Source organism: Manis javanica, chromosome 12, assembly GCF_040802235.1.
Source record: "Manis javanica isolate MJ-LG chromosome 12, MJ_LKY, whole genome shotgun sequence".
Taxonomy (NCBI): domain Eukaryota; kingdom Metazoa; phylum Chordata; class Mammalia; order Pholidota; family Manidae; genus Manis; species Manis javanica.
In genome coordinates, this window is record NC_133167.1 from 71,793,589 (window position 1) to 71,817,962 (window position 24,374).

Genomic DNA, 24,374 nt, shown 5'->3' on the forward strand with positions numbered 1-24,374 from the left:
ACCTCTGACCCCTCAGCTGTGCATGGGTGAGTGCCTCTGGGAGTTCTCAGGGCTGCTCCTCCTCAGGGCTGGGGTTAGCGCCCAGACAACCTTGGCTGATAAACACACACTAGTGGACTTACTGGTGGCTGGTGACCACTCACTCTGATGCTTCTTTTCAACTTCTCAACAGTACCTGAACCAGTTTGAGAACTGCTGTGGCCTGCGGGAAGGAGCCATCCTCACCTTGCTGAGCGACATTGGTAAATTCCAGCCCTGGAAGGCAGGCCGGGCCCTCCAGGGAGAGTCCTTGAGGAGCTGGGTGGGGAGATACTTCTGTTCTGTGGTCTTCACACCGGGTGGGGTTGAGGAGGGACAGATGGAGTGGGGAGGTCACCAAGGGGCTAGTCAGGCAGGCGCTGAACTCAAATAGATTTCCTTTCCTTCCGGACTCAGTCATGAAGTGGATTGTCATGTCCGTAGAATAACAGATTTCCTCTCCCATTACAAAGCTCCGCTCCCTACTTTCCTGGAATGGCCCACTATGGACTGGGTTGTCATCTGAATGAATTGCATCCCTCAGCAACAAATTCTTCCGCTTCCACACTGGTGGTTCTTCTGCCAACCGCAGGCAGAGGAGAAAGCTACCCTTGTTTAGTCCTTTGGTACCATTGGCAGTGTCCCCAGATGGGGTCTGCAGCTGAGGGGCCTGCAGCACCCACTGGGTGGGCGGGCCCTCTGGGGAGAAAGTGACCTCACCCTGCAGAGTGCGGGCGTGGCCTATCTCCTGGGCCCTGACGTCCCTCCAGGAGGGGGCATGGAGCACGAACTCCAGTCTGGGAAGCAGAAGTGAGCGATGGGCTGGCCCAGCCCACCCCCTGCCTTTTTGTTGTTGTCTTTAAATATCCAGTTGATAGTTTGACATCTAAAGTGTAGAGTCATCCAGAGTTTATCACTCAGTGTTTGCCCCAGATGCAGGGATGATAACCATTTCCATCTATTTCTACCACAGCCTCTTTGAAGCTATAAGGTTTTTTTTCGCTCAAGCTCTTTTTTTTTTTTGGAATATGTCAAATATACAGAAAAGTTGAGAGTAGTGAAATCCACTTACCCTTCACCTAGGTTTACCAGTTGTCACCATTTTGCCACATTGTAAACTGTGTTCTCTAGTGCTCATCCTGGAAGGATGGTTGGGCCCCCAGTCTCACTTGGCCTTGCTAGTGTGGGTCTGTCTTCCCCTTACTCTGTGTCGATAGAGGGTGGGCACAAAGGAAGTGAGGGCAGGGGAGTCCAACACAGACATATTTTAAGTGAGGATCCAGGTGATCTGACATAGAAAATTCCATCTCCCTATATATCCTGTGTCTGTCCTTTGGATGCAGTTCACAGTGAGGGCAAATTGATATTGCATCAGTTTTACTTGACTTGAATGGGTGTCCACCACTGGCCAGACCGGTCCCTTCATGTGTGTGGCCCATGTGGATCTACTGAAGGGCCCTCTCTATCTAGCGGGTCTGATTTTTAGGTCAAGAATCCCACCTGTTTTCTTGACGCCTTGTCACAGGGCTCACCCATTCCTGTCTTGCTCAGACATTTACTTGATTGTGTCTTTTACCCAAATCATTAATTATTCTCTGTTGAGATGGGTTGAAGGCAGGTGAGAAGTTGGGAATATGCTTTTGCTCTTCATGAGCAACTTTTGTTTTTTTTCTCTCTGGTTGGAACTTCAAGTCTTATTTTTTTATGTCATTCTACCAAATATTTTTCTTTCACTTACCAGATTATTTGGGCACTCAGAAAATAGTTATTAAGAAGGTCTTTAAATTATTGGCTCAAGTACACATAACTACCTCCTCAGAAACCTTTACGTCCTCAAGTGATCCTCTAGTGAGGTTAATAGAGCCTCTACTGGTCACATATTCTTTGATGTGGGCACATTTTATGTCTGGTTATCACTGACTTGTGTGGTAGCTTCCACATTATCTAGTAACTGTTCAGGTTGTGTGTTTAAGTCATATGTAAGTCAGAATAATGAAGACAGGTAAACTCCCAAGTGTTTATGTGGGTCATTTCTCTTGTAAATGGATGAATATTAAAATTCCTTAAGTCACTGATCCCCTCTCTTTCCTCTCTGTGACTCCAAATTGGAAATAAGGAGGCTTTGAAGTACTAGTACACTAGAATTAAATTCTGAAGGCAGAGACCGGTCACTGCTCTATCTCTAGCATCTGAAACAGTAGTACTTTACATAGCAGCTTCTCTATAAATATTTGTCAAACAAATGAAATAAATTCCAAACATAAATAAAATAAGTGCCTATTTTTAAAAAAGAACAGATGTCCACATATAATTAACATTGCCAGGTCACTTACCAGTTCTAATGCTTATTGGCAGCGTGACCTTACGTTTATTACTTAATTTTTAAGAACATCAGTTTTGCTAGCTATAAAATGGGAATGTTACTCACCTCATTAGCATTGTTACGTGGATAAAATAAGGTGACACGCCTGAAGCCCCCAGCACAGTGCCCTGCTCCTGGCATACCACACAGTCAGCACATATTGGGTCCTTTCTCATTTCCTTCCCACTCTAGATTATGGCATCCCTTTAAAACTTCCATCACCTAGTTTGGGTTTCTGAGCTGAGGCTGAAATCCAGTGAGCCAGGCAGGTGGCTGTGTTGTGAGACTTCCCTTCCTGGAAATGGTTAACAGGCCTCAGACTCGTCCCTATCTCAGTCACCTTGTGAACAGTCACATCCCCTGATTTTGTCCTTGTGGTGGAGGTTGCTGATAAGCTTGTATTTTACATTCATTCCCATTTCTGATTTATGTACAAGATTCATCAAATTTATTTCTTTTGCAAGGATCTCGTCACTGAGCCAGAGTTCAAAAGGTTTTCTTGGAGCTCATCTAACATAACTCTTGTGTTCTGAAACATTTCCTGAGCATATTTTGTTCCAGTTTGTTCTGAGGGCTGACCCCACGTTCCCTTTGTTGGAGTTGTCCCTGCTGTTCTCTGCCAGGTTGACTTTAGATAAGGGGCAGAGCCACACCCTCACCATGGGTCCAGATCCATTACCTTCTCCTCTGGCTTCACCTGTTAACCCCTAACCTCTCTTCCCCTAACCTCCCTGGGATGCCTGCTCAGAGCAGCATCAAGATAGCAGACACAGGTAGGATTTTTCCAGTGAACTTTAAATTGCCCGAGAAGATATTGCCAAATAAATACGTAGGGGAAAGTCATCAGATGCTGGGTGAGCACATGGGTGAGCCCCCTGTTTCCTGTACCAGGACAGGTCTGTTAGACCATTGCTCTTATGCTGATAAGAGATCCAGGGACAGGTGCAGGGGCAACCGGTAATGATCTGGCTTCCACAGAATATGACCCTAAAATAGCTAAAGGAAGTTTAAGGAGACTCCATTTAAACAGTGTTGCTCATCATCCTTTGGAAAATATTGGAGTGTGTTTCCTCCTGCCAGCAGAGGAGCGAAGTCCTGAGCACTGAGGACTGGGGGGCACACTGCCGTTCTCTGAGGCCCGTGTTCCCACTGTCTGAGGAGGGGGACCCGCCCATGTCCAGGCAGTCCTGGGGGCCAGTTGCGCAGTCTCCATGGCCTTAGTGGACCTTAGATCTGAATCCATTTTCCTTGATTCTTCAGGTGGCTGGTTTACTATGGTGACTGACTGTCCTGTCCTCTGAGCTATCAGAGCCCCACTCCCTGGTTCCATGTGGGCTTCCTTCTCAGAGTCACCACCTCTGTCCCCCCCTGGGGGCTCCTAGCAGGCGTCCAGTGTGTGTGTCAGCACTACCAAGCCAAGGTTTCAGACAGAATGCAGGACTTTAGGGAAGAGAGCGCCATCCCAGGGATCAGAAAATCAGGCTTTCTCTTTGTATCTCTCCAGTTGTAGAATTACAACAAAAAATGGTTACTCAGAAATGTCAGATTCAGATCATTTGTACACAGAGTATGCCAGGAAGTGTAAATTACCAGATTGAGAGTTATTGTACTAACAGCTGAGCAGAGCTGGCTTTCCATCCCGATGTCTCCACTCTCCCAGCTGTCACCTTGGATAGGTGGTGACATTTTGGTCCTTTATCTTTCCATTTCTTCTCTGTGGAAAACTGTATGATAACTTTTTGGGCCTTTGGGTCCTCTACGTTTAAAGTGAGGGGTTTGGGATAGGTGATCTCTCAGGGCCCCAGAACCCTAAATATTCCATGTTCCTTATCAGGAGGCTTGTTTTCACAAGGGTCGCCCCAGGATCTTTGGGGTCCACGCCACTGCCTGAGGCCCACTGCTTCCTAGTCTCTCTCACTCCTCCCTTAACACATCCTCTTTTGCCCAGAGCTCTGTCTCAAGGCTTTTCTGTCTTTTCCTACACCATTCTATTCATCCCTCCCTGCATTTGGACTGACCTCCCATATTCTGTTTGTCAGACCATTCTCTTGACATCTTTATCAAGCATATCTTCTCCAAAATCTGTATATTTAACCATAATCTCTATCCTCAGCTCCATATCTATGTCTATATGGTAATTCTCCCCAAATCACTTCCAAACTAAAGTCCTAGACTTCTTCCTTAAACCAGATGCCCTCCTGATGTCCATTTCCTTGTGTCACTAGCCCCATCTTTCTGCCAGTTACCCAGACATGAGTGCCAGTTTTGAATCTCATCTCTTAGAATCTGCCCCACTTCCTGCGCCACATGCTCCTGTTTACAAAGCCTCCAAATCCTTTAGCTGACCTTCCCCCTTTCAGTTCCCACTGCCTCCACTAATTCAGTGTCATAGCAAATTACTGTAATGACCTCTTCCCTGACTTCCTTATCCCCATTTTTCAAATCCATCCTTGCTTTTGAAAGGATGCTTTTGACATAATCCACCATTGGGTCAAGCAAGGCCAGACCTCCTAACCTTGCATTTGTCCTGATCCACCATAGCGAACTAAGCATGGATATGGCTCTTAAAATCTGCTTTTCAATCCTCCTGCCAGCCTTTGCACACTTTCAAAAGGCTGCTCCTGCACCTCTGTGATGGCCCTAACCTCTCATCTTTGGGGACGGTAGACCTGCCCGTCCATGGGGACCACCCTGATCATCACTCACATGGGATTCTTGCTCTCACAGGATTCCTCTCCCTTGCTGCCTCTTCCACTCATTTGGAACCTGGTTTCTCTGCTGTGTTACATGATCTCTGCCTGTGCCTGACAGTGAGGATTGACTTCTAGCTGTGGGCCCACTGACCAAATTTTGCATAGCAAGTGAAGATGCTTTGGTTCAGCGGCACATTTTCCACAATACCTAGCAAATAGAAGACGCTTGCTGAGGACTTGCTGAATGAATTCATTTTCTCTGAGTACTTGGTGTTCTGCCTTGCTATCTTGCCAATTAGTCATAGGGGCTGTTTTAGCCGAGAAACATTTCACTGGACTAACCCTTTCTCCACATGTCTGCACCTGACCTTCCAGTCTTTTTGGAAAGTCCATTGACACCAAAGTGACTGGCACACAGTAGTGTTAAAAAACAAGACTTAACGGAGTAATTTTAAAGATCTTACTGGCTTTTATTCAACAATTCGCGAATCAGGCAGCATCCCATCTAACAAATAGAAAGGAGCCCCAAGGAGCTGTACAAAATGAAAGACTTTATAGGCAGAAGGGGGCGGGGCAAGAAGTGGCTTGCAGAGGGTGGATTGTTTCAGGCAAGGCCTCCTTTCCTCTGGGGGGCAGCAGGGGTCCTACCAGATGCATTATCTCACTACTGCTGACCAGGTAATTCCAGACTGACTGGTTATGATTACATGCCTGGGAGAGGCTGGAACTGCAGCTAGGTCAGGGATTAAATCTTGGTTTGGTGACATTAGCCTAGGACAGGGACTCCATTTTGAGCCTGTGGTCTCTTATTAAATAGTTCCCCCCTTTCGATCAGACTCTGAGCCTAATTGAGATATGTGATGAAAATAGAAGGCATCATCAGCACCCCCAGTCACCACTGTGAAGTTCTCTGAGTCTTTGCTGATCCTCTGTGTGGTGTTCACAGGCCACTGTGTCAGGTCCATGTAAGGTGGGCATTTTCTTTGCTCCTTTTTTTGACATGCCCACCTTAAGGAGATCATTTGCGTGGTGGTTGGTGGCTATGAACATGCTTTTAGAGCTTTTTGGGAGAACATAGCACACCCAGGGAACTGCTCTGATGATTATGAGCAGGGGGATACCCAGTATCTGGAGTACACCTTGAGCCATGGTCCCTAAGGCCTAAACCAGTCAAAATCAAATAAGTCAAAGAAAGACCCCATTGAAGGAGACACCTTCTTAAGGCAAGTGGCATATTTGGTGATCTATGTGAGTCTCAACTTCCCCAGAAGTGTTAAATCCAGGTATAGCAGGTGGTGGTGGCCACAGCACAGACACCTGCTTGCTCAGCTGAAAGGCAATCAAGGGCTATCCTGTTACCAAGAACAGCTTTGGCCAGAGAGTCTAAGGGCTTTGTTGGGCCAAACTGCTTTAGTAGTGGATCTGCAGTACCTTCAGGAGTTCAGGAGAGGTTCTGGATCATGGCCTCATTTGTACTAACTCCTAACCAGGAAAGTAGGGACCTGCCACAGGTCAAAAGGCATTTGAGTCATGAATGCCTCCTGGTAATTCCTACGGGATTCTGTGACTCAGAACTGGAAAAATGACTGCCGAGGAGGCTAGTAAAATTTAAGGGTCTGTAGGCCACTCGAGCAGTGGTGTTCTGGTTACCTTTGCCTTGTGTCCGTTCCTTTGGGCAGAGCCTGGATGCAAATTTCCTTGGGTTTGGTGTTAGCCAGAGACTGGGGGAAACAGGCCCCCCAGGGTTGGGCAGCCTGACGCAACAGCGAGAGGGCTGAATTTGTTGCAGAGAAATTAGGCATTGGAAACCAAGAAGAAGTTTTTGACAGGGAGAGCTACACTGTCAACAGCACTGTGGCAAATCCAACCATAGCAGTTGCCTGAGAGGCATGGATGGTGACGACATCTTTCCAGGCCAGTGCTGGAGTAAAGGCAAGAAAGTAGAGGAAGAAAGGGTTTCGTGTTCAGTCGATGCATGAAGTGTGGATCCAGCATCTTGAGTGGAAGTGGACTGCCTCAGTGTTGGCTGCTTCTCTTCCTGGTCAGTTGGACTCTGAGGACTCTAGCTGCCATGCGGTTCCTGAAGTCTGATTGGAGATGGGGACACACATGCCTGAAGTTTGCCTGCCATTTGGACTGTAAGGAGGGCCTGGTATAATTCCTTTCAAGGGTATTCAAGGGCAGTCTTTGTTCTTAATGCTTCCAAATCAGAAGGACAAGAGAAAATTGGAAACATTAGTTGGAAGAGTTGTAGCCACATATATAAAGGAACTAGAAGAATTCAGAACCCAGCCCAGTTTAGAAGTATGTAACAAATCCTCAGTCAATTAACAGAGCTAGACTACTGTCTACAAAGGTACAAACATAACTTACAACTACTCCCATTTAAAAAAAAATTAAAGATAATCGCAATAAAGCTAATTTGCATTAAACTTGGCTTGATTATTTACGTAAAGCAGCAAGAATAGTGATTAGTCATAGAAGCTCTTTAAGATTGCTTTCCTGGAACTTTTCATAAGCAAGCACAGATTGAACTGTTAAAAGCCTATGAGCCCAGGAAGCCAGGCCAAAGACTCAACATCAGATTTTACCTGTAATACCTATAGTTTGGATGAATTTCTCTCTTCTCAAGGCCCTCCAAGATATCCTGAGGCTTCTGGGACTGCCAGGAAGTGACCTTCTTTACCTCATAAAGCTGCCAGGAACTTTATAAGCATGGTGCCAGGCTAGTTTTTCCAAGCAGTTTCTTAAAGCTGTCTGATCATATCTGAGTCTATATACATCTCTCTCAAATATGACATTCCAGTCAAAGCCTTGGTAATATAGTCACTGTTTCCAATTGTGTCCTTTTACAAGGACAACAGATTGTTACTTAACATTTAGTTATGCAAATAACTAACTACATTGCCATCAAAAGAATACTCAAGTTACCAGATTCTGGAGGGATCAGGTAGGGAGAAAAGTAAATGCCCTGTCTTTGTTTACAAAGGTTACCTTACCAAACTGCTGTTAAGTCATAGATAGCATAAGAGAAAACGTTATTATTATTTCTGGAAACATAAACCTAAGGAGCCAACAATGTTGCAAACAAAAAGTCATAAAAAATAATCTTCCTCAGGTCATTTAGTCCCATGTAAATGATACTTGTGCTGCTTGAATCTAGCTTGTGCCATTAGTTCTGGAAATTCTTACCCAATTCAATTCTTTATAATCTTAAAGTTATCAGAGCCATGTACTTGTCAAAGTCCTTTCCATGAATCTCCTTCAAGTTGAAGCACTTCTGCAGCAAAAGCATGTGAGTAAAAAAATAGCTCTATGTAAATGACAAAGACTTAAGAATGCCTATTGACAAAGAGCTAATGAGAGTTCATTTGATAAGAAAATGTAGTTATTTCTCTGACAAGCAACATTTTAGGATAATAACTAGCATTATAGCGGATAACATAATGCCAGAATACATCAGATTTCCAGGAATTTCATGCTATTTCTGGAATGTTTACAAACGTATAGAAATAAAACAGAATGTTTAGTAGTATTATTTGACAATGCTTCCTATGTAATTAATATATCAAATAATCCTAATTAGTTTAACAAATCTCTTTTTGTAGGAGAGTGAAAATATCTTGAGATGTTCCAGGAACCTTCTGGAAAATCCCAAAATTAGTTTGAGGTCAAAAAGACTTCATTTATAATTTGATTTGGGGAAAGTTTGTCAAATGTGTCAACTGGTTTTAGAATGCTTGGTCAAATAGGATCACAGGTCACTGTGAAACAATACTTAGTTATTCATGTAACTATAGTGATAAAGACTTCACAGGAAATACAGAAAGTTACATAGTTGTAAAAACAACAAAGACAACATGAACAGGAAGTTATTTTGAAAAAATACAGAATATTTGTTTTCTAAGATTACTTTAAAGATTAAAAACCTTTTATAATCTCTCTATCAAGAGCAGATCAGTAGTCCAAGAAAACTTTGTCCATGTGAGAACCAAATTCTAATTTTGCACTAGCTTAGTTTTGATACTGAAAATCATTTTTTTCTCAAATAAATTCATTTTAATCTTACCCAGCTTGGTCATACATAAAATTCCTTTCCCAAAAGTCCCTTTTCACAAACCTTCTACAACTTTTTTACATTCAGATTTTGTCCTGTTTTTCCTCTTTCCTATTCTGAAATAAACAGCCTCACTTAAGGGCAAAATTACTTTCTTTTCCTTTAACAAAAATACGTCTGCATTCCTCATACCTTACATGCTACTTTCCTTTCATACAGAGATGCTTCTCTTATTATTTCTACTAGCTCTAATTACATATATGAATAATTTTAACCCTTAGAAACTTTAACTTCTAGTGAAACTAAAAAGTAAGCAAATGTGAACTGCCTGTTACATCAGCATTCTTTATATTAGCAAATTTATGAATACATTTCATAATTTTTAGAAGCATATGCCTTAGAGTTTAGTCTACCCATTAAAACTTCATGCAACTTTAAACAAAGTCAGCCATCATCCTAAATTATTTTTCTTGTTGACGACTTTTGTAAGAGACGGCATGAAGTTACTTGACTAGGTAGAATAAAATGGTTTGCCTACATTATGTTTAATGCTGACAACTCCAAAGACGTGTCTATTTTAATTTAACAAACTTAACTTTAAAACCACATATTTTCTGAGTTCATATGAACCTGAAAAGCATTTGTGTTAGTTTCTGTCATATTTCTGAGAAGTTTAGGACTACTTAATCATATAAGCACTTGTTTGTTTTTAAGCCAATTAAATAGAGCTTTTTTTATAAATTAACTTCAGTGGTACCATCTGGAGGTAGAAAATACCACACAACTGCAATACATACATATAGAGACTCACAAAATACATAGAGAGACTCACATGAACAAACAGATAGATGCAGAGACCTTATAACTTTCGTTTAAAAATTTTAGCCATAAGATGGGTGTGATAATGCAAAACTCACTAGTTTATGAAAGAGCAGTTGAATCCAAATTGTTTCTGGCAGATGAAATAAGTTATCTACTCAGATGTATCAGAAGTATCTACTAATATTTGTGGAGGAGACACTTAAGATTTGTATTTGTCCTGGACAGATGGTCTTATGAAAGCTGTGGACTAGATTTTGGGAAGGGGAGCCTTTATAGCAGTTTGTATTTTTTAAAAAGCCTATTCTTCCTATTTTTAAAAATCTTGAGTCTTAGGAATTGGGGACAGTCTACATAAGAGTTCCTGGAGAAGAGGAGGTAGAACATTTACATCTCAAAGGCACAAGGAAAGGACAGCAAGTTCCTTCAAGAAGGACTTTTGTTCCCCAAGGCCAGACTTTTGGTAATATTTATAAACCTTTTGAGATAAGTAGGGAAGGTTTTGGGCTTAGTAAAGAGGATAGGTGGACTGTGAATGGTTTCTGGAGCCACATTTCTGATTTTGCAAAGATATTTAAGATAAAAGGTAGGTAGTTGCTTTTAATTTCTCTAGGAATTGAGTCGCAACTAAATGACATCAAAGGTTGATCTACCCATCCAACCACATTGTCTTTAATTTGCTTTTTTCGTGTCAGGGAGATTTCTAAAATGAAAATAAAATGTTTTCTATGTTCTGGACTTAAATCTGTTTGTCTTTGGAATGTTTTAGTAAATCCTTCTACAGAGGCTTCAGAAGGCTTTTCTTTCCCTTTGCATATATAGTTTTATTTTAGCTTAGGGGGTAAAGCCTAAAAGAAAATTTCTGTCAGGCTCTGAACATCAGCTTCCAATATGACCAACTTCTGATCAGAGTTACTTAAAAAAAAAAAAAACCTTTTTGAATATTTTGTCAGGTTTATACTTGTAGGGACAAACAGTAAATATTTCTGGCAGTATTGAACAACCCCCTGGACTCAAGAGGTGTCCCCAAAGAGAGTGCAAAAGATACTTCATTTTCTTCTCTTTACTGGGGACTACAGACAAAGATCCGGAACTGACTGTGGTTAGAATTCTCACCCTTTGCTGCCTGTGCCAGTTTTTCCAGTGTCCCATTTGAGGCCCTGAGTGGCATTTAAATTAGAGAATACAGTGTGGTATCTACCAGAATTTAGCAAGGTTTTTCATTAGTCTTATTTTAGTTTCCGCTTGGCTGTTTAAGGAAATACTATAGCAGTTTATCAGAAAATACCTCAGAGTCTCTCTCATCAGCTCTAGGGATCTGTATGGAGGCCTTCCTTTGAATGTAGACATGGGGGCATTGGAGTTGGTGTGGAAAGATTTACACAAGACCTTTGAGGACAGTCGTTTCCAGTGTCACAGTTGATTACCATTGAGACTGATTTCTGGGTTGTGCTTTGATGGTGGAGCTAGGAGGGCGCCGAGGTGGAGGCCTAGGTGTTGTCTTAGATACCTTTTGTGTCCTGAATTTTTCACTAGCCTTTTGCAACAAAATTCTCAATGAAGATATTTTGGGATCTTGAAGCATTTCAAAGTTTTTTCATACCAACTAAAATAGGTATCCCCTTCTCTTTGTTTGATTTGGGAATCCGTGCTTGGGAATCCAAGCTTGTTTAATTGGAAAGTTCTACGTAATGGCCACTGTCATTCTAGGTTGTCTTTGGTAAGAATTTGCCATTTTTGTAGATATTTGTAACATCCTGTGCCTCAGTTCTTAGGTATGAAATGAGCAGTGTGCTGCAAGGTGGCACAGTGCACTTTTTGGAGTTTAAGGATCCCCCACCCCTATCCTGCCCCCACCTTTTTTTTTTTTCAGGCTAATAAGCCTTTGGGTCTCTTAGTGCCAAACTAATGCATGAGGGAATGTGTCACTGGGTTGGGTTGGGTGGTGTTTTATGGTGCATCTCTATGCATGGAAATTTTCTTGAAGTTGATGGGTGGCCTCATATCAAGCTAACCCATTCCATGACCGATTTATCCTAACATGGGAGTGTTAGAGTTAGGTGGCAAACGCTCTTAACAGTGATTAAGTGTTCACCCTGTGCCCACAATTCTGTGGCTTTTGGCTTCTAAGATTCCCACTATCAATAGCCTTACCTACACAAAACACACTGGACCTGGTCCAGCTTAAGTCAGACCCAGTCCAACCCCAGCCAGTAACTTCCAGCAGTTCCCAGTATGAGCTGGGGACTTAGGGAAAGACAACTAGCAGACCCCACAGAATGGGACCGTGGGCTGGGATTCCAATCAAATGGGGAACTGTGGAAAGCCAACTAGATCAGGAGCTCAGTGCAAGGAGAGCGGAGCTGAGAACCAAGAGGAGCTTAACCTGCAGCCCTTGGAAATGGGGAGAAAGACAGAGAACTCAGTGTTTGCACACACCATGCCTGTTTCTCATCCCCAAAGCCCTCAGAAGTTTCCTTTGGATCCCATACCTACCACACATCTGTTATAAAACAAAGTACGATTGAAAAAATTTTAAAGATCTTAATGGCTTCATTCAACAATTCCCATCTAACAGATAGAAAGGAGCCCCATAGAGCTGTACAGAATGAAAGACTTTATAGGCAGAAGGGAGCAGGACAAGGAAGTCACTAGCAAAGAGTGGGTTGTCTCCGAGGAGGTCTCCTTCCTCTGGGGGAACAGCAGGGGTCCTATCAGACAGATTATCTCACTAGTGCTGACCAGGTAATTCCAGACTGACTGGTTATGATTACATGCCTGGGAGAGGCTGAAACTGCAGTTAGGTCAGGGATTATGTTGGTTTGGTGACAGGAGCCCAGGGCAGGACACTCTGCTTAGGGCCTGTGGTCTCTTCTAACAGTGGGGCACACACTCAGTTTTTACTAAAATGAGCAAACATCCAGTTGCCCATCTTACTCTCTGGCGATTTAAACCACTAATGGGTGGCTTCTTTCTCTTCTAATCTCTGTCTCAGCTTTTCGGTCCATTTATCTTTACATTTCTTCTCTAAGAAACATATCCTGAACAAAAATGTTGCCCAGGGAACTTAGCTATCCCTTTAAATTTGGAGTATGGTAAGTTGGGATTCCTTATAAACCTTATATAAGGAATATATATAAAATGATGCTTATAAAACTACTTTTCTACATGGACATCTAGCTGGGCCTGTTTCCTAATTGCTGGTTTGTAATCTCACAAAAGGTAGAGCAGCTGGGATCCTGGGGTGACCTGGGATTCATCAATAAGAACTTCAGGAGTGTTGCATTTTCCAGTGAGGAGTTTGTGTCTACCTCAGGAGCTGGGCTGACTACCTGGATGCCCTTCCTGACAAGGATAACAGCAGGAGGCTTTTGTTTCCCGTGGCAGGTCCTTAACCTGACCCTCTGTCTGCCTAGGAAATGCCACTGGGTGGAGCAGGAGCTTCTTGCAGCTCTTTTCTATAACTGGAACGGAGGAAATTAGGTTTTAGGCTTTTAGGCTCCGTGGTGTCATTTTCAAGTTCTGTACGTGTGTATTATCCCTATGGCTCGGAGTTTAGGTTTTCTATAAACTTTCAGAGGCAAAAGTATTTTTTTCTTATCTCAACTTCTCACTTTCCATCCAATTTAAATCAAATAGGTTCTCTTGGCTTGAGAAGGTTTTGATTTATTTCATGATGCTGCTCTCCAGGCGTTAGTTTGTACAATGTAGCACAGTCAGACTGAGCTAAGCTTTTTAAAGACTGATTAGCAATGGGACCTGGTGAAAGAGGGATTCCCTACCAGAGTTTTAACTGATTTCACTCAGTCCAGAAACGATATAAATACCTGTAAGATTCTTTAATCGCAAACTTTATTGAGTTGAAGTATTTGAGAATAAATGACTGCCCCAAAATGAAAATTTAAGTTTCTTGTGTAGATTGCTGAAGTGTAAAAACAGACAGCTGTTAACAGTAATCACATATGAGTTACCAACTTGTATTCCTCCTCATTGAAGTCTGGTGACAACTCTTAATCAGTGTGGCACAGAGAGTAACGCTGTCGGTCCCATCTGAGGGCTCCTCCCTCCATGAGGGGCTTCTTGGGACAGCCCACCCACCTGTGCCCCTTGTTGCCGGCACCGCCCAGTTCACGTCCTCCATCTTGGGGACCTTGTCTCAGTCTGGGCGTCTGCACTGGTTCAGCATACATTGTTTCAACCTTCCTATACTCTGCCTTTGAACAAAGCAGCGCACACTTTTACATGTTGCACCCTGATGCTCTTGCCATATACCAAAGTGGGTCTTTTGTGAATCAATTAATGGACATTTCTAGTCACCGCAAGCTGTGCTCCCTGCCAGCCACAAGTTCAGACTCAATAGTAGCACCATCCCTGAGTGCAGGTTGTGTTTATGCAATTAGTAGAATGTCTTATTATACTTCGCTTTGCTTCTTTAATAAAAATTAGTAAAACCAAAATGAAAATGCCAGTAGCAAGCATTGGCCTTTAAAAGTTAATGCAGCTGAGAACCAGGCAGAGTGGTATTTTTGAGGCTCACATTGAAAGCAGTGAGTCTTCTACTTCATTTGAACATTCGTTGGACCTAAGCCAGTCCACTATATTCAGTTATAAAAGAAAAGAAAAATAAGGAACATAATAAGTATGAAATGTTGGCATTGTTTGGTTGAAGGCTAGGTTTAAAAGGCAGATGGAATCAGGAATTTTGTACTATAATTTAATATTCTGAGATGGAGCCCCACTACTGAGGTGGCAGTCTTGTTTAGCCCTCTCAGTTTGATTTTCAAACGTTTTCAGAAAAGCATGAAGCCTGTGCGCAGCGTGTCTGACGGCTTGTTCTTCAGGAGGCCTGTCTTCCACCTCGCAGCACAGACAGCAGTTGCTGCCAGGCTGCCCACCGCCCCGCTTTGCCCACATTCTCAACCCTGCAGCATGAGTGTGTGTGTGTGTGTGTGTGTGTGTGAGGGCCATGGGGAGAACTTGTTATTAAGCCTCTCTTGGTGTCATATTGCTTTTGCTTTTTTCCTTTATTTTTAAAAAACAAAAAAACCCCAGGTCATAACATTAACTTGACTGTATATCATTGCAATCCCTGTGAATCATATAATGTGTCTGAGTTGTCATCTAATAAACCCGAATGACTGTAAACCAGTTGCCTGCTATCGTGTGGAGCTCCCATAATCTGCCCAGCCATTCCCCGATGGATGACCTTCAGTTTGTTCCTAGTTATTTCCCTCCAAGCTCGGCAATAAGCTTCCTTATTGGCATATGATGATGCTTTTGATTTTACAAGCCAGGTTACCAGAGGTGGGACTAATGAGTCAAACAATATATATGTTTTAAAATGTAAGAGATAGTGCAGTATTTTTTTCCCAAAAAGTCACAGAAATTTTTACTCCTCCCAGCAAGGTAGGGAAGTGCCTCCTATTTCACACCTAAAAATCTTGCCAGTTGAAAAGGTGGAAAAAGGCATTTCATTGTGCCTGTTTTGCTCTTTGGACTACTTGTGAGCTTGAGGGATGTGCTGCAGAATTGTTCCCAGTTGAGGTTCTTTGTAAGTGGCCCCTTCAACCCCTGGGTTTCTTTCTTACTGATTTGTAAGAGCTTTTGTCTGCCAGACATACTTGGGCGTATGTGTTGCAGATATTTTTTCCCCAGCCATTTCGCCTTTTCACTTTGTGAACAAGATTTTCTGCCATAAACTTTTAAAATCTTTTAGTGTTATTTGCATCACTTTTTTTTTTAATGCCATATACTTTTCTTCATCTTACACTGCTTTTTTTTAGCTAAATTTATCCTGTGGTATTTCAAGTTTTTGTTGCTAAGGTGAATGCTGTTTTTTTTCTTCTTTTTCCATTTCATCTGGATATAGCTGTCATAGGGAAAAGTTATTGATTTCAACATACTTCTTTCATTTCCACACAGCTTACTAAATTCTTCCCAGTTGATCTCCCTCCAGTGCTTATGCCATTATTTTCTTTTGTAGTATGATTAGCTGGGACATCTGTTAAAGTTATAGAATCTTTCATATGGGTAAAAATGCCACCCTGCCTGGAGTCTGAGCAGCAGGTGGCCCCTGTGGCCCTGCGCCATGGGCCTGCGCCACATTTCCTCCTCACAGCAGGTGTTGTGAGTATCCAGTGACCTGGCAGCCAGGATTGTGCAGGCTTTTTCCTGTCTGCTAGATTCTGTGCTCTTTAAAGTTGGCCATCACGTCCCTTACTTTATGTCCCTTGCAGAAGCTGGCAGAAAAGCAGTCACATAATAAAAGCACATGTTGACCTGGCAGGTGTGTTGAATGCCTTCCTGCTCTCTTCCTCTCATCTCCCGACTTCTTCCTTGAAACTAGCTCTGACCTTGATTCTAGATGAGATGATCAAAGTGTTCCCATAACCAGAGGGCCCTTCTTCCTTTCCTACCCTGTAGGACTTAGATTTTTGAGCCTCTACACCATAGAAGTTCCCCTTTCAAACTTTATCCACATCAGCATCACCTGAAGAGCTTGTTAAAACAGACTGTGGGATCACCCCCAAAGTTTCTAATTCAGTAGGTCTGGGGTAGAACCCGAGAATTTTGCAATTCTTCAAAGTATAGATGCTGCTGGTCCAGGCAGTGCAATTTGAGACCCACTGCTCTCGACTGTGGTTCGTGACCTCGTGGATCAAAGCTAAGAGTTTTTTGCATGAAAAGCCAGATTCTTGTGGTCCAAGTTCTGCTTGTGTAGCCAGGTCCCCTTCACTCCACCTGAGGAGCTTCTGCCCCAGACCCCATCCTTCCACCATGAATCTGCCCTGAAAGTCAGAGTATGTGTCAGGGGCCCACAAATATGCATCTTTCACTGGATAGGTAACTTTGAAATGAAAAGCATTTTTCAGGCTTAATGAAAATTCACTCCCCTTCCCACCCTCTCAGCCTCTGCACTTAGATACCTTCATGAAAACAGAATCATCCATCGGGACCTAAAGCCAGAAAATATCGTCCTTCAGCAAGGAGAGCAAAGAGTGAGTGGCCCTCCTGGGACTTGGGAAGTCATGGTGACCGCCCCAGGGAAGCTGCTCTTGTAGAGCAGGAACATGCTTTGTATGTTAATTTATATCTGTGTTTTCTTGAATTTGTTCTCTTGGAATACTTTTTGATTTGAAACAAAACTGAGCAAAAAGTTTGTGCTTACAGATGGAAGCACGTTTGAATGGATCACATTGTTAATTGCCTGAGGTGCCGGAATCTGATACCCCAGGAAAATAATGTTTATCTCCCCACCTCCACTCCAACCTGTGGGACTAGCCCTTCTTGGAAGTAGGGTTTTTGTTTTCCCATTTGTTTGAGATCTTCAGCTTTTAAGGCTGACAGAAACCAGCCGTAGGTTGGTCTGGATGGGGCTAAGAAGAGGCGTTCGGAGCTGGCACCAGCCTGTGGACCTGGTCCAGCCTGTGGTTTCCCTAGAGCTCTTTGTGACCCTCCTTCTTAGGTGTGGTGGTCACCCCCCATGGCCCTTGGTGCGGTGCCCTCCCGTGGCCTTGTTTGTTTAGCTGGGTGTGATAAGCAAGGATTCAGCCAAGTGGAATATAGTAACTCGTGGGCCGATTAAATCTTCGGATACTGCTTCTGTCAGCATTCTCGGCCTGACCCACAGCTCTCACCTTTGTTGCAGTTCACATTCATTCTTCCGGTTGCTCAAAGATTTGAGAATCAAAAGTATTTCTGAGAAGGAACTGCCCTGGTCTTTCATGTCACAAAGTTCAAGTTTAACATTCTTGAACTTCTGTCCTGTGGTCTGGCTGCTATGTAGTCTGTTAATTTTGACCTTCCTCTGGTAATTGGCCAGAACAAGGGAGAATGTGGGCCTTGATTCTGCATTTTTACAGCACGTTTTCTTTCGCCCTGAGTTTTCCCTGTTGAAGGCGTTCTCCTGTACATTTGCTGCTTCCTAGGAACTTAGGCTCTAATACCATCCGGGAATTCAGAAATATCCTCTGCCGTGTCAGCGAGCAGTCATAATTCTTACAGGAGAGCAGTGTGTTCTTGTAACCCTCAGATTTCTCCTGCTCTCTTTTTCTTTTTTTCAGTTAATACACAAAATTATTGACCTAGGATATGCCAAAGAACTGGACCAGGGCAGCCTTTGTACTTCCTTTGTGGGAACCCTGCAGTACCTGGTAAGAAGTTGAATCGGCATGTATGCATATCAGCTGCTCTGTGGTGGCCATATGTACATGGCTCTTCTCTGTCCTTGCCTACTAGCATCTAAGTCTCGCCAGCCATTTAAATGTTTCCTCGATACATAGGAATTGCATGAGGTCAGAGCCGTAACGCACTCAGGTCAGCACTTACTGCCCCCGAGAGGCACTGCCTTCTTCTCTGGTGTCAGAGGGCCTGCTGGTGTGTACAGACCTCATGACCTCTCGTGCCTCGGTCTTGTATCTGAAAACAAAGAGTGTAAGCTAAATTCCTGTTGGTCTGTAGAGGCCACAGCTTCCATGAAGCATCTCAGTGGCCATTGGGGAGGAGCTAAGCTCTGAGCACCCCCTTTCCTTAAATTATTTGGCCTGAATGTTAAGATTCTATGAGTCACTCATTCCCGCAAGAAGTAGTGCTCCAGTGTAATCTACGTGCCAGGAACTGTGCTAGCAGCCGGCAGCACATTGGGAGAGATGAAAGGTCTTCCCTGGCCTTTCAGAGTGTAGGGTTTAGCAAGAGAGCAGGCACTGCTTGCTGTGTACACAGTTAACTCAGAAACTGCCGCTGGGTAAGTGCTGTGCGGGTGGTGTAAGAACGTCCGTTAGGAGGACCAAGCCTAGTCTGAGACCTGAGGGATGAGTAGGTGAAAAGGGGCTGGGGGAGCAGGAGGAAGAGGAAACTGGGGCAAAGGGACAGTACACTGGGAGACCAGAAAGCATGGCTGGAACCCAGAGAGTATGTCGAGTCCAAGCTGGAGAGAGAGGTAGGGGAGAGGTTACTCAGGGCCTTATGGGCTGGGTGAAAGAGTTTAGACTTTGTTCTAAAACCTCTGGAGAGGCCCTGAAGGGCTTTAAGTTGGAGAGGGGTCAGGTTTACCTTTTGAATAGGCCACTCTTGACACAGCGTGGAAAATGAATTGTATTGAACAAGAGTAAAGGGTGGGCAGGTCATAAGGAGGCTGTCGCCAGAGGAGGTCAGCACTGATGGCAGCAGTGGGGTGTAGAAGGTGACTCAAGAAGTACCCAGAAGAGAGTCGGTGGGACTTGGAAATAGATTGCTCACAAATCATAACGACCACTAAAATTGTGATTGATGAAGGGGGTCTTCAGTTCAATAAACAAAACCAAAAAAGGTTGAAAGTCACTGGGCTGGAGGAGCTTAAATACTCTCTCTCATCCTTAAATAAAAAAGAAAAGGAAATTCTTTTGAAGTCTTTTGAGTACATTGATACTTCGTACTTATACCACCAACTGAGGCACTCTGTTACATGGCTTGATCATCTGCTCTATGGAATAGAGGCTTCGGAGTGGTGACCCGGGAGCTGTGCGCAGACACCTGCGTCCGTAAAATGTATTGCAGGTCCTGCTAAGTCCTCTCTGGAATACTCACCAGCTCAGCAGCAGTGAAGTGGGGGCACCCCATGCTCCGACCAGGATGATCAGTCAAATCCTTCACTTGCAGGGGCTAAAACTTCTGTCCCCCAGACACAGGGATGATCTGACCCAATTTCCCTCTAGGTTTGGATTCCTTGGCACTTCCATTAGAGTCACACTCCAGACCCTGCATAGTCCCGTCCCCATGCCTTTGCTTGTGACAGTTCTTTCTGGAGTGTCTGCTCCCCATTCTAGTCCCACCTGTGCCTCAGGGCTCTCTTTGGTCCCCCCAGCTCTCTGCGTGGGCAGCACACATGTTGCACAGCCACATGTCATTAACCACACTGGTTTCAGAGACCTGGGCAGCATTTCACATTTTGGTGTGTACAGCCCGATGTCATTTTCCTTTGTTGTACGTGGCCTGTCTCCCCATCTCTACACAGCGTGCATGAGAAGGGTATGCAGTGTGCTCTGGGCTACCTAAAAGTACCCCTAGGGGCCCTTGTATCTACATTGGGAGTGAGGGAGGTGTAGGAAAATCCTAGATACCAACAGCTGAACATCTGGTCACATCCTCACCCTCGGGCGGACATGCCATGGCCTCCCAGATGGAGCTGGGAGGGTGCAAGGTGGGATTGGGGGGCCATTTGCCCTACCTGTGGTGGGTCCTCAGAAGAGGGGGCAGCTCGGGCATGTCCCAGACACGTGTCCTTGCAGGCCCCGGAGCTGCTGGAGCAGCAGAAGTACACAGTAACCGTGGACTACTGGAGCTTTGGCACCCTGGCCTTCGAGTGCATCACAGGCTTCCGGCCTTTCCTCCCCAACTGGCAGCCGGTGCAGTGGTGAGTGGGGACGGGCCCAAGCCGGGTTGGCCTCCTGAAGGAAGGCGTGAGTCCCTGCCTTTGTCACGACACTTCATCCTGTCCCGTGTCACTGGGTGGTCCCAAGCCAGGCCTGAAACATCTGTGATCTGTCTCCCTGCTAGCTGGGCAGGTGGAGCTCCAAAACCTAGAAAAGCAGAGCAGTTGTGAAATAGTCACATCGTTAAATATAATAACATAAAAATGACACTTGCCCATGTTCAGTGCATGTCTGTGCTGTTACATAAATTGTGCACGACACAGAAGATGCTGTGTACTAGTAAACAAAGGATATGGACACAGGACAGATTAGGAATATTTACATGAAAATGTACTATTGACAATTTTTACTGCACCTGAAATTAAATTTTGTTTTAAAAGCATTAGAAAGTGGGTCAAAACGTGAATCAAGGAAGTTACAAGAAAAGATTTTCTAATAAAAAAATTAAGGGACAGAATTAAGTTTTTAAAAATTATATCCTGTCACTTTTTTCTGATTATAAAAATAACAAGTTGTTCATGATATATATAAAAGTTCATCTTCACTGAAATGCATAATTTAAAAATTAACATTCTCCTAAATTAGCTGGGTTTTATTCAGAGTTGTTGTTCCTTGAGAGGCTGGCCACACAGTCATTTAAATGATGCCACTGTTATTCACAAATTTTTTTTCCAGTTTTTTTTTTTTTTGGAGTAGTAATAAGTTCAGAAGGTTCAAACTTCGAAGAGTATAAATATACAGTGAAAAGTCCTCTTCTAGCAGCTGGCCACCTGGCTTCTGAGGATGTTTCATACACATACAGGCAGAGGGGCACAGATGTGTTTGTTGGGGTACTTATGTTCATCCATGGTAGCATACAGGGAGCCCTGTCCTGAACATACTCTTAACACATTTTTACACAGTGAGACTTTCCTTCACACAACCCGGAAATAATCATGCTGGACATTTTTTGTGCCTCCAGGCAATTCCGTGTGTGTGTTATAACAAATAAATTACTATACATACTTTCATATAACCTTGTCAAACTTGCTCTTGAAAATGCTTTGTTTCTCCATATTATGTGGGATGTCTGTTTGGTGTTCCACTGAGCAACCTTGCTATAGTTGGTCTAACTTATCCCCTATTGTTGCAAGCATGGGTAGTTTATAATTTTTGCTTGTTTATATAACACCAAGAATAATTTTCCTGTAAAGGGGAATCTGTGCATGCTTATTTCTCTAGGATATATTCCTAGAAATGGATTTAACAGATCAAAGATTATGCATATTTTACAGATTTTTTATGCAAATTAAATGCTCAACAGAAAGGTTGTATAAATAATGTTTCCGGCAGGAATATAAGAAGCTGACCCTTTCACCACACCATTGCCAGCACTGGCGATTGTTTTTTAAACACTTTTCTGGAAGTAGTGGAACCATTACCTTTTTCAAAGGGCAGGTATTTACATCATGAGGATATTTATTTATAAGAGTAAAATGTAACCCTTGAACTCAATTCCAAAAATTTATGTGATGGCAGTCCAGTTCAGTCAACATTTGTAAAGTGAGACGTGAGTGAGGTGAGGTCACTACTTGTAGGAGGCTGGTGGAATGGCAAAGCATGCCCTCGTGTGGTGGTTTATTCTAAAACAAGCCGTGCCTGTTGCCCTCCATAAGATCTGGAATATTAAAGAATTAGCTCATTAACTTTTAGTCCCTCCTTATAATGTAACCATCACAAAAATAACTTTAGATATCTGTACCTCTAGTGTTTTCAACTAACCAAGGAATTACTGTATTTCTTCCATTTAAACGTTGAGCTTTTCCATTATTTATAACAAGCTGAGTGAAAATCCGTTAGAACTGAAAGAGCAAGTGCTGTTTGAAAATGCATCCCTAATGGCTCACATTTTCATACTAAGACTGTCTGCAGAATGAGCTTCCTGGAACGCCCCTCATCAATGCTGGCAGGCCAGGTAACTGCTTTTGAGGGGACTTCCCTGACATCCAGGCTGGAGCTAGTTTAGTTCTTTATAAGAAGTGCCTATCTCTTCCACTTTATATGCCTTAGGCAACTTGCTAAGTTCACTCTCATCTCGCTGTTAGGTAGATAGTCATTTGAGGACAAATGCAATTTATTTTATTATTATTATTATTTTTTATTTTGGTACTGTTAATCTACAATTACATGAAGAACATTATGTGTACTAGGCTTCCCCCTTCACCAAGTCCCCCCAAATACCCCTTCACAGTCACTGTCCATCTGCATAGTAAGATGCTGTAAAATCACTACTTGTCTTCCCTGTGTTGCACAGCCCTTCCCGTGCCCCCCATGCACTATACATGCTAATAGTAATGCCCTCTTTCTTTTTCCCTGCCCTTATCCCTGCCTTCCCACCCATCGTCCCCAGTCCCTTTCCCTTTGGTAACTGTTAGTCCATTCTTGGGTTCTGTGATTCTGCTGCTGTTTTGTTCCTTCAGTTTTTCTTTGTTCTTATACTCCACATATGAGTGAAATCATTTCGTACTTGTCTTTCTCCACCCGGCTTATTTCACTGAGCATAATACACTCTAGCTCCATCCATGTTGTTGCAAATGGTAGGATCTGTTTTTTTCTTATGGCTGAGTAATATTCCATTGTGTATATGTACCACATCTTCTTTGTCCATTCATCTACTGATGGACATTTACGTTGCTTCCATATCTTGGCTATTGTAAATAGTGCAGCGATAAACATAGGGCTGCATATGTCTCTTTCAAACTGGAGTGCTGCATTCTTAAGGTAAATTCCTAGAAGTGGAATTCCTGGGTCAAATGGTATTTCTATTTTGAGCATTCTGAGGAACCTCCATACTGCTTTCCACAATGGTTGAACTAATTTACATTCCCACCAGCAGTGTAGGAGGGTTCCCCTTTCTCCACAACCTCGCCAACATTTGTTGTTCTTTGTCTTTTCAATGATGGCGATCCTTACTGGTGTGAGGTGATGTCTCATTGTGGTTTTAATTTGCATTTCTCTGATGATTAGTGCTGTGGAGCATCTTTTCATATGCCTGTTGGCCATCTGAATTTCTTCTTTGGAGAACTGTCTATTCAGGTCCTTTGCCCATTTTTTAATTGGATTATTAGCTTTTTGTTTGTTGAGGTGTGTGAGCTCTTTATATATTTTGGATGTCAATCCTTTATTGGATCTGTCATTTATCAATATGCTCTCTCATACTGTAGGATACCTTTTTGTTCTATTGATGGTGTCCTTTGCTGTACAGAAGCTTTTCAGCTTGATATAGTCCCACTTATTCATTTTTGCCTTTGTTTCCCTTGCCCGCGGAGATATGTTCATGAAGAAGTCACTCATGTTTATGTCCATGAGATTTTTGCCTATGTTTTTTTCTAAGAGTTTTATGGTTTCATGGCTTACCTTCAGGTCTTTGATCCATTTCGAATTTACTTTTGTGTATGGGGTTAGACAGTGATCCAGTTTCATTCTCTTACATGTAGCTGTCCAGTTTTGCCAGTCCATCTGTTGAAGAGACTGTCTTTCCCCATTGTATGTCTGTGGCTCCTTTATTATATATTAATTGGCCATATATGTTTGGGTTAATGTCTGGAGTCTCTACTCTGTTCCACTGGTCTGTGGCTCTGTTCTTGTGCCAGTACCAAATTGTCTTGATTACTGTGGCTTTGTAGTAGAGCTTGAAGTTGGGGAGCGAGATCCCCCCCCCACTTTATTCTTCCTTCTCAGGATTGCTTTGGCTATTCGGTGTCTTTGGTGGTTCCATATGAATTTTTGAACTATTTGTTCCAGTTCATTGAAGAATGCTGTTGGTAATTTGATAGGGATTGCATCGAATCTTATATTGCTTTGGGCACGATGGCCATTTTGACGATATTAATTCTTCCTAGCCAAGAGCATGGGATGAATTTCCATTTGTTAGTGAAGTCTTTAATTTCTCTTAAGAGTGTCTTGTAGTTTTCAGGGTATAGGTCTTTCACTTCCTTGGTTAGGTTTATTCCTAGGTATTTTATTCTTTTTGATGC

At 43.1% G+C, this 24,374-nt stretch overlaps 1 protein-coding gene across 7 annotated transcripts in view; it reads left to right on the top strand.

Annotated features, from left to right (window-relative positions):
• The window catches only part of IKBKB (inhibitor of nuclear factor kappa B kinase subunit beta), a 69,401-nt gene that overhangs the window by 23,222 nt on the left and 21,805 nt on the right, over positions 1 to 24,374 (top strand). For all 7 annotated transcript variants that reach the window (XM_036999042.2, XM_017664785.3, XM_017664780.3 and 4 more), the window contains 4 exons: positions 173 to 242; positions 16,859 to 16,947; positions 18,013 to 18,102; positions 20,215 to 20,339. In XM_036999042.2, coding sequence (XP_036854937.1) covers positions 173 to 242; positions 16,859 to 16,947; positions 18,013 to 18,102; positions 20,215 to 20,339 — 374 coding nt within the window. The remainder of the gene's footprint in view (positions 1 to 172; positions 243 to 16,858; positions 16,948 to 18,012; positions 18,103 to 20,214; positions 20,340 to 24,374) is intronic.